This window comes from Ovis canadensis, chromosome 6 (assembly GCF_042477335.2).
Source record: "Ovis canadensis isolate MfBH-ARS-UI-01 breed Bighorn chromosome 6, ARS-UI_OviCan_v2, whole genome shotgun sequence".
NCBI lineage: Eukaryota > Metazoa > Chordata > Mammalia > Artiodactyla > Bovidae > Ovis > Ovis canadensis.
Window position 1 is genome coordinate 104,065,309 of NC_091250.1, and position 17,475 is coordinate 104,082,783.

General features: G+C 36.0%; 1 protein-coding gene across 2 annotated transcripts in view; it reads right to left on the reverse strand.

The window, feature by feature from the left end:
- The window catches only part of ADAMTS3 (ADAM metallopeptidase with thrombospondin type 1 motif 3), a 293,355-nt gene that overhangs the window by 17,569 nt on the left and 258,311 nt on the right, over positions 1-17,475 (reverse strand). For both annotated transcript variants that reach the window (XM_069594325.1, XM_069594324.1), the window contains exons 11-17: positions 16,233-16,346; positions 14,089-14,234; positions 12,703-12,878; positions 11,246-11,379; positions 9,498-9,621; positions 6,041-6,121; positions 4,013-4,176 (exon numbers count right to left, since the gene is read on the reverse strand). In XM_069594325.1, the coding sequence (XP_069450426.1) occupies positions 4,013-4,176; positions 6,041-6,121; positions 9,498-9,621; positions 11,246-11,379; positions 12,703-12,878; positions 14,089-14,234; positions 16,233-16,346 (939 nt within the window). The remainder of the gene's footprint in view (positions 1-4,012; positions 4,177-6,040; positions 6,122-9,497; positions 9,622-11,245; positions 11,380-12,702; positions 12,879-14,088; positions 14,235-16,232; positions 16,347-17,475) is intronic.

A 17,475-nucleotide genomic window follows, 5' to 3' on the forward strand; every position in this document is an offset into this window, starting at 1 on the left:
GAGTAAAATAGAGCTTCTGATCACCAACCAATCAAACTTAAAATAATCTAAATAAAATTTGATTGATATGTATTTTCCTACAAAATTATCTAACCTGTGGAACAGAATGAGAGTCCAGAAATAAGCCCACATAAATTTGGGTAATTAACTTGTAACATAGATGAAAAGGGAACTTAATGGAGAATGGACATTGCTTTCAACAAATGGTGCTGGACACTGGTGGCTTAAAAAATGTGTGTGCAAGTCCTTTGACACTTTCTCTCTCTCAAGAAGTGGAGCTGAATTCTTCTCTCCTTCAGTGGATCCTGGACCAGTGGCTTGCTTCTAGCAAACAGCAGCAGATGTGAAAGGATGTCATTTCTAAGGTTAGGTTAAAAAGACTGACTTCTGTCTTGGTTGCATTCTCACTTCCTGGATCATTTGAATCACTCACTTCTGGAAGACAGCTGTCATGTGAGAAGGACACTTTAGCATCCTATTTAAGCATCCATGTGAAGAAGCTTGGGAGCAGTCTTCCAAGGGCTTTCAACTGCCATGTGACTGAACTGGGAACTGAGAAGATTCTCTCCAGTGGAGCCCTAAGGTGACTGTAGCCTCATCTGAGAGCATCCTCATGAGATACCCTGAGCTAGAACTAGTCATGGAAGCTATTCCCAGATTCCTGACCCAGAGAAACTATGAGATAATAATGTTGCTTGTGTTCAGCCACCAAGTTTGGGGTGATCTGTTATATAAGAATAGATAATGTATGGATATCCATGTACAAAACTAAGACCCTAATGCAGACAAAGTGTGTATAAAATTAGCTTAAATGGTTAATAAAATTAAAATGGTTAAATGTAAAACTATAAAAGTTACAATAAAAAGAAGAAAACGAATTTTGATCCTGGATCAAGAAAAAAGAAAAAACAACCATATATAATAAGAACGTCTTGATCCATAAAAGGAAAAATTGATAAATTGGACTTCAATAAAGTTAAAATATTTTTCTTTATGGAGAACACTGCTAGGAGAAGGAAAAGAAACTACATATTAGAAGAGAATATCTGAAAAATCACATTTCATAGAGGATTTATATATTGAGTATATATAAAAAAACTGAAAAGTTAAAAAGAAAAAAGCAACCTACTTTAACAATGGACAAAAGATCTGAACAGACACTTTATCAAGCAGAAATAATTTTCAAATGAAAAAAGATTTGAAATTTAGTGAGATGATTTATTTTAGATTAGTATAATATTTTTATAGGGAATCCAATAAATATTGGTTTGGTATACAGAATCTAACAATATATTTCAAGTCAAAATGATCACTTCTGCTTTCATTCATGAGGAAGCAACAGAGTTGCCTTCCTGATATTAAAAATAATAAAACTGGATACAATATTTGAGAAAATTTTTTTTCTTGCAATGAATAACATGGCAAAGGATAATGATCTCCATGAGGAGAAGTACTGGCTTCTGGACAGGGCCAGGTCTGGACCTTGGTATGGAGAGCAGGAACCCAAGCCAAGTCAGTGTCTCACTGAGCTGAGGAGTGGGGAGTTTGGGACTTTCAGAGACACGGGTGCTAAAGAAAAGAGGGCTTCAGAGAGGGTGGTTGAGAAAGCTGCATGGGTTTTCTATATAGAGGACTGGTCTGTGCTCGCCCAGGCCAAGAAACCATGCTATCCACCAATGAGTGGCTGCCATGGGGCTGGGAGCAGGACAGAGGTGCCTCGGGTCAGGCAGCGATGAGGGCCCTTGGTGTTCTCATGGCCTCCCCAGCACTTCAGACATGCAGTTACGGCACCAGAAAGCCAAGACATAAGAATAAGAACAAAATTGAAACAGATCAACCCTCAGAAAGGAAAACCGAGCCTCCAAGATCAGTGGAAACCGACAACAAATTAACTGCCAGACAGAATAAAACCCAGTGCTTTTAAGGAAGGCAAGGTAAACTAAAGGCCTGACAACTCACCATCTCTAATGCTCAGTGTACAATAAAAAAAGTATAAGAAGTATGACAATGTGAACTATAATCAAGGAAAAAAAAAAAGAGCCCACAAAATCAGGCAATATGAAGTCTCAGGAAAAGTTGGACATAGTGAAAATATATGGACATCTCAGCAGAAAAGTGGAAATTATAAGAAAAGAAAAAAAAAAGGAAATTCTAGAAAACAAAGTACACTATCTGACATGAAAACTTTACTGTATGGGCTCAGTGGCAGACTGGAGACCACATAAGACAGTAAAAGAATTTGAACACAGTTCAATAGAAATTAACCAATCTGAAGGACAGAGAAAAGACAGCGATTACAAAAGGATGAACACAGTTCATAAGTCTCGTGAACCAACTCCAGCTGTTTTAACATACATGTAAGTGAATCCCAGGAATAGAAAGAGAGAGATGGGGGAAAAATAAACTTGAAGACGTATGGAAAATTTACCTCAATTTAGTGAAAAACATCAATCTATAGAGCCACGATACTTGGTGACCCCCAAGCAGGATACACACAAAGAACATCACAAACTAAGCATGCTGCAGTCAAATTACAAACCGTCCAAGACAAAAAGATAAGGAGAAAATTGTAAAATGCAGCCAGAGAATACTGACACACTAAATGCACAGCAGCAACCTAAATGAAGCTTGCTAACTGCTGCTGCTAAGTCGCTTCAGTTGTGTCCGACTCTGTGTGACCCCGTAGACGGCAGCCCACCAGGCTCCCAGTCCCTGGGATTCTCCAGGCAAGAACACTGGAGTGGTTACTTCTCATCATAAACAATGGATTCGAGCAGACAAATGTTATATAAATGAGTCAATGATGGCTCCTGTATATTGGCCCCTAGGTCGTTTATTTATACAAAGCAAGTTCAGACTGATTAGCTCAAAAGTCCACTGGCACCAAACTCGGATTTTCACATAGCCAACTGTTTCAAGTGTAGCCCAAACAAGTAGATTTCTAACCATCTAGAAGAGAAGGGGGAGACAGAGGATGAGATGGTTGGATGGCTTCATTGACTCAATGGACATGCGTTTGAGTGAACTCCAGGAGATAGTGAAGGACAGGGAAACTTGGTTTTCTGCAGTCCATGGGGTCACAAAGAGTCAGACATGACTGAGCAACTGAAGAACAGAGCCTGTTTGCTTTGCATACCCTTATGAAACTGGACCCCAAATCCACTAATTATAAATAAGACTTTGTGGTTATCAGGATCCCAAGCTGCTGCTGCTGCTGCCTTTGGAAGCTCTCCAACCTGGAGTCTCCCCGCTGTGCTGCTAGGCAACATCACCTGGACACATAATCTCCTCTTGAGTTTCCCTTCCTCCAAAAGTTCCTTTGCCCTTGTCTTCTTCCTGAAGGTGGCCTCACATGCAAACCTGCTAAGGCATCACCTGAACAATATGTTTGGGTGCCACCTCATAGTCATATCTCTCCTAGATGAAACCCCAAATTCCTGGACCTCTCTACAATGATAGAAAAACATATTTAAAGTGCTGAGAAAAAAACAAACAAGCTAGCCACTTACAATTTTATTTCTAGTGAAGATATCCTTTAAGAATAGAGTGACATAAAGATGTTTTCCAAGAATTGAAAGCAGAGAGAGTAACTTGCTAGCATGCATACCCATAGCACAAGAAATGTTAAAGGAAGTTCATTATATCAAAAGTGAAGGGTACTAAATAGAAAATCAGATTTACCAGGAAAAATGAAGAGCATCAGCAATGCTAAATATGTGAGTAAATATAAAAATCTATTTTTTCTTTCCTTGTCTTTAAAAGATAACCGATTACTAAAATCAAAGATAATAATACTGTATTTCATTTATAATGTATATATAATAAAAGATATGACAAACTTCCCCAAAGAATAAAGAGCAAGGATAAATGGAATTATTAAAAACAAGCAAGTAAATAAAATTAATTCTAATTATATTAAATATTTAATTATAAAATTAATTGTAATTGAGATAGATTAATTATAAAAATACGAAGTAAAACAACTACACAGTAAGCCTGTAATGCCACATACCAAAACAATAACAGGATCATGTAAAGGTCCATCGGTGTGAAGAGTTTCAATGTCATCTTCAATGTTATAATCCCATTCCACACCAAGATCTATGAAGGTCTTTGACTTGGCTTCCTCCCCTTTGCCATTTAAAATATAGTGGCCTGTAGCCTGATTCTTAATTGCTAAGGAAAGAAAAATGAGTAACCAGCATACATTTTATCTTATTACAGCTTTGAAGATTCACAGTTAAGTCTCTCGCCTATAAATGAAAGACTGTATTTATGAGTATCAAAGCAATTAAAATGAGTGTTACTTCTGATAGGACTCATACTTCATTCAGTAGGCATTCAAAATTCTCAAGAAGCCTTCCTAACCAGTTAAAAATAGTGGCGAGATGGTGATATAGAAAATCAAAATTAACAAATATTCCCATTCGAAAACACTGCCAAAGCAGTCAACACTTTCTAACTCATTCATCCCATACATTTCCTCAGGAAGCTGGAAATATTTTTAAAATAATGGCTTATTCTACAACAAGTAATACAAATGATTTATACTAGGACAGCATACAACATAATGCCTTTTTTATTTTATTTTTTTTTACTGTGTAGCTCTTTCAAGTTAAGTCAAAATATTAGAGGTACTCAAAACAGTTGAACTAATTTTTAGGCCAACAAGTAATTAGTCCTGACAACTATAAAATTCTAAAGTCCTATTACCTACTAAAATGGTCAGGAAAAGCTCTTTACTGGTGACAGAAATTGTAATATATTACAGGTTTACTATATATTACTAAATAAAATGCTTTCTCTAATGAATAAAAATAACAAATGGGATTTTAAAGTTTGGAGGTATGTTGGCATTTAATGATATTAGAAAATAAAATTTCAAAAGTTATTACTATTATTAAAAATGTGTAGAAAACATGAGTAATTTTAGTTAAATACATTTATTTCTCTTGAGATTTTAAACTAATTTTTCCAAAGATAATAATCTGAATTCCAGAATAAAAAGTAGGGAATTCCAATTATGGGATAAAGGACTGCAGCTAGACAGTGGAGACTGTTTTGGAATCTAGTCGTAAATATATTTTAAATACTAGTAGGACTATTTTGGAATCTAATAGTAAATATATTTTAAATACTAAGAAAAAATTCCATGTAACACTAAAAAAAAAACCCAATACATTTTGAAGTTACATGTATTTAGAAAAGCAATTTACTATGTATTTTCACAGGTTTGACAGATGTGTCAGTTTCAGAAATCTTAGTGATTTAACGGCTCAAGGAATATGTGAAAGCTGTGTTTACATTTGTGCATTTACTTTAAATATAAACTCCTCTAGAATGACATTTCTACATGATCTTCTAATATAGAAAGGAGGAAAAAAATCTTCTTTTGGAAATTATAAACAGGATAATTTGCAGATAATAAAAAGAAAGCATGCAGAAAACGAATCTGCATGTGCCAGTCAAACTGGACACATAACAGATATCAGGACACTTTTTACTGGACTAGCACAACCTGGATGTGGTTGGTTTTCAGTCAAAGAACTTAAAATGCACTAAAAGAAGAGGCATACAGTATGGCATCAACCAAAATATCAGAATTAATTTGTCAACAAATATGGCAAATTTTTCTGATATTATTCCTTAATTTAGTGCATTTTATTAATATTTTACTTTTTCTCATCTCCCAATAACAGAATAAAAATGTGTAACAAATTCACACTTACCAAATTATTTTTTCCTTCATGTCCTAATGAACCAAATCAGGTTTCACCAGAAATTAAAACTCTAGTTGTGAATATTTCTTATTATAAAGAAAGAATAGTTGGGAGAAATGACCAACGCAAACCAGGTAATGATGACTTTATACACAATGTTGAACCTTGCAGACCTATGCGTGTACATAGATATAGATACCTATGCGTATACATGGACACAGATACACACATACACATGTATCTATATCTCTGCATCATTTCTTTGACATTTCTACATTTCAGTGTATGTTAAAGCACAGCCAGCAGACAGAAACACTTACCAAGAACATGAGGGGAAGCCTCGTCTTCTTGGATTAACACATGTCTAGCACCAGGGGGTATATCAAACATCTTAAGGTACCCTTTGCATGTGTAGTAAATATTGGAGGAAGCAAAGAAGAAAACAAAAGCAACAACCTTGGTTAGTCAGGCATTACGTTCTTACGGCTCCTGCATGCAGAAGAAGGCATCCATAAACCGAAAAAAGCAGTTTCAGAAATTAACTTCAAAGCACTGGCAGATTTTGTGACATCTGGCACAGGATCAGAGGCATATTTTTCTTTATAATTATCAAGTTGACAAAAAATTAATTTTGTTTCTAACCCACTAGTCACTTCTTTTGTATTGACCTACAAATTGTGGCACCAATAATTCAGGCAAATATAACAGTATACTCTTCTGTGTCCCTCCATGCGACTTTAGTTTTTTAAATTATCCTTTTGAACAGTGGCTCATTTATAGTGTGATTAGTTGGTGAATTTCTTGAGGTATTTTATTGGTCTATATATTATTTTAAAAGTCTAAGTGGCAAGTAGAGATAGCTAAACTTCCAATTAATGAAATAGCTTCAGATTTAAAAGCCTGCTCTATTCTAAAGAAATTACAAAAGAAAAACCTGTGAGTAGTTTTCATTTTTATCGTGATTAGCAACTACTTTTAAGGCTTTACACAGTTATAAATGGCAATGTTGTAAAATATATTTTGTAGATTGGTTGGAAAACATCTGCAAGTTATGTCACGCAGTAACTTTACACTGATCCTAAGTTCAATCTTCTAATTGAGAAACTACAAACCAAAATGCTTAATAGGTTGTCTTAGGTTTTAAGGTCCTATTGTCCTGTATAATAAACCTTCCTAGTATTATCACATGTTCTAAAAGTTATCTTAACTGAACTGAAAAATTATCTTAAGATCATTTAGAATTAAGGTCCTAACTATAAATCAACAATAGCCAGGGGAAATAGAGAAACCAAAATGTTTCTTCTCGTTTCCATCAAAAATGAATATAGGAAGATTATGCAACTTATACCTTCATTACATTACGAAACCTATAACTCATACATTGTAACTATTGACAGAAATCCAGTTATAAATACAAAATTGCTGGTGGAGTCAGAAAGAAATCTGTTTTTTGGTCATTTCTATATGGACAATGATTACCTATAGGTAGATTTACCTGACTTTTTAAATAATATTTATTAGTGTCTTAACTAAGTGGAGTGGTCATTTTGGGGTCAGGGTTTTCAGCACCTGAGCCTGGGTGATAATCAGTACATGAAACGTACCATGTTTGCCTGAGTATCAGCAGCTGGAAGTAATGTGGTTAAGATACCAAGGGTAGCAAAACAGCTTGATGCCATTTATGGATGCCCATCTTTCTGCAGTTTGCTACAACTTACCCAATACATTTTTAGCTTCCCTTGTTTCAGCAAGAGAAACACTACGAGCTCCTTTGGGTAAAGTGAAGGCTCCTCTTGTCTTCCCTTAAATAGAACGTCTTTAATTAGTAGAGAGTTCATTTATCCAAGTCTTGCTGTTTCATTGACTATGCTATAAGCTTTGTATAATTTTATTAGGTAACATATAAAATATGTTTCATAATCATATATATTGAAGTCAAAATGCAGTTATAACAGTTAGCTAATGCCAATAAACTGTTAATAGTCAATGAAAGTAAGACTAAGCATGAACGAGAAATGATATAGGTGATTTGAAGTCGAATACTTGCAGATTTCATTTTCCAGCAACTTGAGTTCTTTATGGCATCTCTTGCTTAAATTTTTCCCTGTTGGAAAAGGTTAATTAGTCTATTGAATAACTATGATGATAGTATTAGTGCAAAAAAATAGATGTTAGATTATCTTGGAACAGTCTGAAAGCTTTCCTCTCTTCTTCTGAACTTAATTTGGAGGTTTAGCATAATTTTTGAGGTATCTGAAAAAAAAAGTACTACTACCTTTTATTACACATAATATAGAGAGGACAACAATGGTAAAAACCATTTTGTTTACATTTATTCACTCTGGAAATAAGAAAAAATAATTATTTTACACCAAAATGAATAATTCATAACTGCAATAAAGCACAGTAAATTATTTCACATTAAGATGGAGAAAATCATGTTACTCTACTAAATGCATATAATTTATGTATATAATTCTAATTTTGTTTGCTTTATTAAAATAATACCATCAGCCAGAAATGGCAATATTTGCTTTTTACAATTTTCAAAGTACAAACTATAGTAAATTATCACAGAGGAATAGCAAAGATATCAGTAACTAGAGTAGGGCATACCTAAGGAAAACACATTAGAATATAGTCACCTACTTCTGCCTAAATATATCACCTACTTCTGTCCTAAATATATCAAACAGCAAAGCTGATATGTGTAGAAATGGCTTGAGGTGGGTGACTGGGGGATAATGGGAGTAAAAAGAACTAAGAGAATTATTCCATTTGGATAAAGACTAGTTTTTTCTTTTATATACAGTTTCTTATTTTTCTAAAAGGAAAAATTACTGCAATGACAATGTGTTCAGTGTAAACCAAATCTTTGTCTTTGTTTTATCTTGTTTTCTATTATTCTGTAAGAGACTATATCTTGGACGTAAGAGAAGCTTTTCAAGGGAAGCTTCACACTGAATTAATCTTTAAATGTTGAATTCTTACAAACTTTTGTTCAATAAATGTTTGTTGAATAACTGAATAATAATTGTTCCAAACTTAAAGAAATCATTCAGTAATCCATGTTTGTATCTAAATCTTTTGTGAAAATTCCAATGTATAATTATGAAAATACTAATAATGCTGCATATTATTTGTTGCTTTGGTTCCATCTAATGAACCTTTACCATATGCCAAAGTCCAGGCCATTGACTGTGTAACAAGCACAGAAATTCAAACCATAAGCAATTATACCTCAGGTTATTTTTTGTTGTATGTACCTCAAACTTGTTTAATATAAAATTATAAATATTAACTGAAATATGAACCCAAGATTTATAGTTTTATAAATAGGATAAACTTGTTCACTTTTAAAAGAAGCAAAGTGACTGTAATATTTTAAAAGCTGTATTTAAAGTTTTGAATATTTTTAACTTCTGATCAGTAATTTATGTCAAACAAAACATTCAAAATAAGCATTAATTCTAATAATTAGGTCTAATACATTTTATTAAAAACATAAAATTAAACAACATATTTTAATGAATGACTATAATTGATATTGGTTTCTTTTATTCCTTATCTAAATTTAGTAGATAGGTTTTCATCATGGATGCCATAGAGTATGGATTGGCAAAGTTATTTCAATAATTTCTTAAAAGGCAATCTGGATGAAAATAAATCAGCAGCTAATTGTGTGTGTGTGTGTTTATAGAGAAAATGGTGCATTCCTAAAAGAAGTCTCAAAAAAGGCAAATCATGGATACTGAATTCATGAGAACCTCATCTTACCAAGCTTCCTGGGTGTCCTGGTAAATGTCCCCTTTACAGTTCGACAATGGGAATTATCTCCTCCACAGACACCACACTTATCCTCAACCTTGTTAGAACCGATTTCTTTATCACAGCCCACTTTCTGGGGAGAGAAGATATTAGATGTAGCTCATTTTAACGTGCCAAGCAAGTAAAGGTCAACATACTGGAGCATGATACACCATTTGTTCCATCATGAGCCCACAGCCAGGCACCAAACTCCCTCTCTAACTCTAATTTTTAATATCTTGGTCTTTTAAAGAACTATTATGAAATCAAATGACTTGCACTCTGGGTAATTATAAAGGATAAATTTCCCTCAGTCTAATGAAGTGCTTCTCCTATCATATGTAGTCAATCATCAAACATTTATTGAATACAGATATTGTAGCTGATGCTGAGGAGATAAAAATTAAGATGTGGATGTGTTTTTCCCTGGTTGCCTTCATATTTATAAAGAAGAAAATCAAAATAGAGAATTGTCCATTAGTACAAAGTTTACAAGTTGGTAAGGGATGTGAGACAAAACATCACCAATGATGAGATTTTCAAAGTAACTTGAAGGAACAGAGGGTGCAGAAGGCAATTCAAGAATGCAAAGGGATTCAAACAAAGCCAAGGAAGTCATCCATTTGTGGAAAGTGGGTTCAAACAATTGCTCTCCTTGTTTGTTTTAGTGGTTAAGTCGTGTCCAACTCTTTTGCTACCCCATGAACTGAAGTCTGCCAGGCCCCTCTGTTCATGGGATTTCCCAGGCAAGAATACTAGAGTGGGTTGCCATTTTCTTCTCCAGGTGATCTTCCCAACCCAGGGATTGAACCTGTGTCTCCTGCATTGGCAGGCAGATTCTGTACCATCGAGTCACCACGGAAGTCCAACTGGGGTGGATTTTTAATGTGAATGGCTGTTGGGTAATGATGATTCTGCACTTGTAAGTTTGAGATGAGAGTGAGCAGAGAAAATGATGCCACATATATACTCAATGCACTCCCAGATACTGTGGGAGGTGAAAGATGAACAAAACACAGATTCTGCTTTCAGGGAAATTTTAGTTCAACTATGAGGAATCGCATATTGGAGATTCTTTTATATTAACACCTTAGTTGTACCTAGGTCCAAAGGAATCAAGCAGCGGCAACATGTTCAGTTAATGAGATAATTCCTTATCATTTAAACGTGTGAACATGGACAAGAAATAAATGGCATAAAAAAAGGCTGAATGGACAAAAAGCTTTTGCATCTTCACTAGTACTTTTGTTCTGATGTGGAATTTAGTGTTTAAAGTTAGAATTAATTGGAAGGTAAGACAGGGAGAAAAAGAAGTTTTTTAAGATGATAAAGCACATCTTGCATTGAATTAAAAAAAAAAAAAAAGACTTCGCATTGTACTAGTGGATGGCTAGGATAAAATACTCAAAGCAAAGGCATGGTTCCAGTTGTATTCCCAGCCCTGAGGCCTCCGGAACCCCCTGAAATGCATTTGACTGGAAATGAGAAAAACGAATTAAATATTGAAAAATTTTCTCCAGTGACCAAAGTTTGATTTTATTAAGTGAAATTTCTTCCAAATTTAGTTGAGCTATTGAACTATTCATAGACTGTCATTGTAATGTGATCTCACATAAGAAAGAGTTAAAGGAAAATTCTGAAAATACGCTGATGAATGAGAAGAGAAGGAGAAGGACGCAATACTAGAGGAAGCTTCGGTGGAAGCAACCTGAACTCACCACACACTCTCCACGCACACATATGCTGTACGGGTCTTTGTAGGAACAGCGCGTTCCGTCGTGTACCAGCTGTTTCATGTAAGCAACATCTCCAGTCTCTTTGGATTGACAGTAAAGGTGGCATCTTTTCTTGGCTGTATAAGATGGAAGATTAAGTCAACTATTTATGCAAAATGGTATATTTGAATAGTATAGTTTATTTTTAAAATATACAGTTTCAACATGGCTTCCTGGAAACAAATTGTATAGATAAATAAAGAGTGGTGGGGGAAGTACGCATACTTGGCATATTTATTTTAACCAGGGTGACCCTATGATTTGTCATCTAAACTGGGATAATTCAGATAGTGAAAAGGAGCTCTATTAATGACATAGAAAGGGATGAAAGTGAAAGTGTTAGTTGCTCAGTCATGTCTGATTCTTTGTGACCCTATGGACTGTAGCCTGCCAGGCTCCTTTGTCCATGGAATTCTCCAGGCAAGAATATTGGTATGGGTTGCCATTCTCTTCTCCAGGGATCTTCCCGACCCAAAGGTAGAACCCGGGTTTTCTGCAGAGCAGGCAGATTCTTTACCATCTGAGCCACTAGCAGAGCCCCTAACAATATGAATTGGTATGACTGGTCCCATACAACCCAGGCTCTCTGGCTACCCTAGATTTAGCCAGGGTTATTCAATAAATTTCATTCAAAATCAATTTAGTTTTAGTGACACTTAGAGCACTGAAAAGGTTTCTCTTTTGTTTGACACAGTGGCCTAGTACAGTTTTTGCTTCTTGTAGGATGTCATTAATTAAATCTAATTTATGTGACTCATTTTCCTCAAATTAATCAAAATAATGCATTGCAATTCTGAATTCTTCCACATGTGCATCTTTGCTTTAAAACAGGCTTAAACTGAACTCAGCAGTGTATTCACCCAAATAAGACATATGTCAAGAAGTTCCCATCTGAACAGATTTAACTGAAAAGTCGGGGCTAAAGAGTGAAACATGATAGGGGAATTTCCCAGTGTATTTCTTAATAACTAATGTATGGTTATGAAGTGCCTTTTGTTATTCAATAATGCTCTTTGTCTTGTTCCTGACTTGATTGTAAAATAACTGTATTTTCTCTAGTTGTTCAGAAAAGAAAGATCACAATATTCCAGAAGCATTTCCCAGCAGAGGGATTTCAGTTGCACGAGGAAACTCAGCATCTCTCCCAGGCATTGCTTTCCACTCATCTTTTCAATAGTGATGGTGGCTGTATTGCCTGCCAGGAACTATTCCATAATTCTCACCTCTCTAGAGAAAGGAGTGTATTAGCCTTATTCTTGGAAACCCAGGAGGACTCACCCCTATAAGCACCAAGTTTCCTAAATTGCCAAGTGGGGATCAAAAGTCCAAGGGATTGTGTGTTGGCAAAGCTTAAGCTCTAAGTAACTGTCCACACAGCAGAAGTGTGGGTGTCTACTCACAGTCAGGATGTTCATATGGCAACCAGTGGTGTTTGGTATTCTGGTATTCAAAGTGGGAGTTACGCTGTTGGCACTGCTGAGCTCTGAAGTCCTCAAAGTGTTTTTGGCATTCTTCTGTATTACAAAGCTGGTACTCAAAATTAACACCAGGACAATCCTGACCACCATTGATGGGCCTAAAGAAAAGACAACATTGAGAAAGGCCTTTTGGCTCTGGTCCAGCGGCTGAAGCTTACAGGCACAGTGCTGGAGGGCAAAAAGCCAGAGCTTCTGAGCTGCCAGCCCAGTGAATGGACTCATACTTCCTAATTTCAATCCCTTTTCCAAAGCACTGTCCTCTCCCTGCTAGGGTTTGCTGGAGGGAAGTCCCAAACTCAAATCAGTATATTTTAAAACAGTGTATTCTTTCAAACGGTATGTTTTAAATGCACAAAAAAAGTGTATAAAGAATCAACCAACAGGCATATGGTCTCAGGAAAATTATATATTTTTATCATGCATAAAACATGTATTTGCAACCCAAAGACACATTAATCATGGCTCTATGCCTGTTTCTTAATACATCCAATGTAAACAATAATCCTATCTTCCTTACAGAAAAATTGCGAGGATTAAATGAGTTACTGTGTTTAAAACACTTAAAAAAGAGTGTGGCACGTGGTGAGCCCTTGCTGTTCTTACTACTATAATCTTTATTGTTTTTGTTGCTTCTGTGAATATTGCTATCATCTCTTCCTGTGCAACAGATGGTGTAACCCTCGGTCTTTGTACAAAGATGTGCTCAGAGCCATCCTGCTGCCAGACAAAGAAAACGGGTGTCAAATGTTAAACCCTGCACAAGGAAGACTGTCCTAATAAGTCTGATAGTTCAGTGTTTTTGTTTTTTTTTCCTGCAGAAAATAAGATTCGCTAAGCACACAACAGGGATTCCAAAAATTTTCTCTGGGAGGACAAACGGATAACTTTTCCCCCACCAGTTCCTTGGTCTTTCTTTCACCGCCTTTGCAGCTCAGCTCTGAAGCACTCCTCTCCTGACTCTGAAGTGAGGGAGCCTCTGTGGTTAGTGCTGCTTCTGCCGATAGGCCTGTGCTTCCTAGAGCAGGTCTCACAGCCTTGGTGCCTAGTCCTAAGGACACAGTGATCTGCTTTCCCTGCTCAGGTCCAGAGCCTCCTAAACAGCAATTTCTTTAACAATCTCTAACCTTAATCATGGACTACTCTTCCCTAGATGGCTTAGTGGGGATTTACCCAAAATATACACTTAAATGCTCAGTTTACACGGTCTGTGTTTTACGCGTACTTTGTGAAACTGAACATTAATGGCATAATATTGAGGCATTTTCTGGTCTGTCCCCAAGTGAAGTGCATGATAGGAGTTACACTCACGTTGGATTATTGCACTGGCGTGTTCTGAACCGCACACCAGTTCCACATGTCCGGGAACAGGAGCCAAATTTGGTCCAGGATCCCCAGTTGCCATCTTGTTTTTGCTGATTAGCATTCTTCCACATGCAATGGCCTTTATAGCACCACTTAGGAAAATGACAAAAACAATTATGAAATTTTGTGCTCATGCTAAAATTGAAACCGTTATACAAGGACCACCAAGTGAAAGACTTCCTTTCTTTTTTACTTCTTTTTCTGGTGAAAATACACTTAACATCATCCCAAAGTAATTATAACAATATGGGGACCTATACATACTGGGTAATTTGGACTTGCATTATTAAATATAAAATTAAAATAAAAGGTAACATTAATTGAGACAAGTTTTTAAATGACCCATTTATCAGTGAGTATCAAACATCATAATCAATAAGGAGATCTGAGCACTTAATTTGCCCAGTTGGTGCTAGTCTACCCTTCATCCCTTGTTATCCATATTACTGGAATTTTTTAAGGGCAATAGGCTCCCCTTTAAATAATGACAGGAAGTTATATGTCTTAACTTCAAAAACAATTAATATAGCATATCTAAAACATATATAGCTTTCATAATGATTCTAAGAAATAGATAGGTCAGATATATTATCTTTACCTTTCAGATGAGGAAATTGGGGCCCAGAAAGGACCATGGATAGTGTGATATCCTCTGACCAGAAGAACTAAGTGAGGAATACTAAAACACATGCTGTAGAGACATAGAGCTTATAGTACCCAACACATAGCAGATGCTCAAAAGGCTTTAGTTCTTTTTCTTTTAACATTTTGATTCATGTTTTTATTCTACACACAATAAAAGTGTTTCTTAAAACTCAACTTTGGGAAATTTAAACATAACACAAATATATTTAGGGAAATTGGATGTCCAGATTTGGTTTAGAGGATATCTTCTGCATAAAGCAAAAATGAATTAACTCATTGTTGCTTTTGTTTTTTCAGTCATTAAGCTATATTACCAAATTTTCCAAAAGCAACATGCCATATGTTATGAGTTTAGCGTAATTCCTAACAGTTTAAACATGAATAATGACAGATTTTATTATTACTATTATGTGTGCCATTCTGATAGCAAGTACAGTTTATACACATTTGAAATAGAGCTTTAAAGGGCTTTAAAAGAACTAAAAACTATATAAATTTTCTTTGCCAGGTTTTGGTCCTATCTACAATATCTTATTTCCAAACTAGTCAAAGCTCTTCAACGTGAGTTCTCAACATGCCTTTGTCTCGGTTTTGTGATCTTTCCCCTCATGAGTAGTGAAGCTTGGCACTGGGCCAGTTTCTGAGCATTGAATCCTTACTACACAACTTGAGATTGAAAACTTCTGGGCATCTTTCCCCAAGGAGCAGGGCCAAATCTTCTAAGTTCACATGACTTTATTTCTGGACAACTTTCACAAGAAGTGTGATGCCAGCAAGTAAATCAAATCCCATTAAAGCCCAGACACTCCGCTGAGCAGCCGCTTCCTATTCTATCAGTCGGGGGCTGAACAGTGGTCTCAAAGATGCCAAGTCCTAATCTTTAAAATCTGTAAATGCCATCTTATTTGGAAAACAGCCTTTGCTCACGTAATTACATAAGAATTTTTAGATGGGGAGATTACCCTGGATTATTCAGGTGAACCCTAAATGCCATCACATGTATCCTTATAAGAGAGGGGCAGAGGGAAACACACACAGAGGAGAAGGGGGCAGTCTGGGCACAAAGGCAGAGATTAGAGTGGCACAGCCAGAAGTCAAGGAACCCAGGCAGCTACCAGAAGCTGGAAGAGCCAAGAACAGGTTGTCCACAAGAGCCTCTGAGGGGAGGGCCATTCTGCCCACACACTGATTTCAGCTCAGTGAAACCAATTTTGTTCTTCTAGCCTCCAGAACTGAGAGAATAATTGTTGTTTTAAACCACCCTCTGGTAATTTGTTAGTAATTTGCTAGAGCACCTCTGGGAAACTAATACATGATGTTTGTGCATTACCACAGTGAAACTTCACATCCTATAGTTTTCTTAAAGATGACGATACATGTCATTTTAAAGATGATTCTTATGCAACATATCTTAAATCTTTACTGTATAAACAGATTATACTCACTTTCCCAGCAGCACATTCGGTTCCATCAAGTGGGGGCCCTTTTTTAGTCTTACAAAAGTAGGGATTATCAGGATGGCTACACCAAAGCTGTTTACATGGGTCAAACGTTCGGAACTGGAAGAGAGCAAAACCAAACTCTCAGTGACGTAGAGATGGAATGACTTGTACCGGTAATACCTGCTATACAGTTTCTTCACGTCATGTTTCTTGGATATTTTGATTTCAAGTTATAATAGTCAAAGTTGTAGCATGTTAAGAAAACAAACATGCCTAAGAATTCCAAGCAAAGAATACTTTTATTCTGCTTTTCTAAAAGAACACTGATGAACAATGCTTTGTCTGGTTCTCCAGTTGACTTTTACTATTCTGCATGCCATTTCTACCTTATGGTTTTCAGATTTTTAAAGAGTGAGTAATTATTATAAACACTGTAAAAATGAAAATGTCATAGCAGTTTTGCAGCTCTCAAGCCATCAAAATGGCTTATCTTTATCCCTGTATGTAGGAACCAGTTAGATATAAAAAATAAAAATGCTCATCATGAGCTGACTAAATGCAGAAAATATGTCAAACTTTTCATGTAAGATACTATATTCCAGGTGTAACAAAATGTCACAATACGTTCATGTAGTTTATGAAGTACTTGTATATATTTGATCTTCATACCATGGCTGAGAAATATGGGTTATAAGGTAAGACTATAGTTATGGATACAAACCAAACAGTAATACAGCCGGATCAGAATCTTAGTTTTCTCATCTTAAGAATGTTTTTTTATTTTCCTAAATCACTATAATATCCAAGTGTATATTTAAGCACACATATTTGTATGTACTGTTTCCTCATCTACTCTCTTTATAACAGTAAATTTCTTATCATTTTTGGATATAAAAAATAAACCTATATATCAAATGCCAGTTTATCCATATATTCATTCCCTATGCCATTAATTAGGCTTCCCAGGTGGCACAGTGGTGAAGAATCCACTCACAATGCAGGAGACAGCAAGAGATGTGGGTTTGATCCCTGGGTAGGGAAGATCCCCTGGAGTAGGAAGCAGCAACTCACTGTAATACTCGGGACTGGAAAATTCCACGGACAGAGGAGCTTGGCGGGCTACAGTCCATGAAGTTGCAAAGCAAAGACATGACTGAGCGCACACACACATGCCATTAACTATTCATACACAGTCTTATCGTCGTAGCTTTCTTCCTTTTCTTCAGTGTTATTTATTCACGGCTTT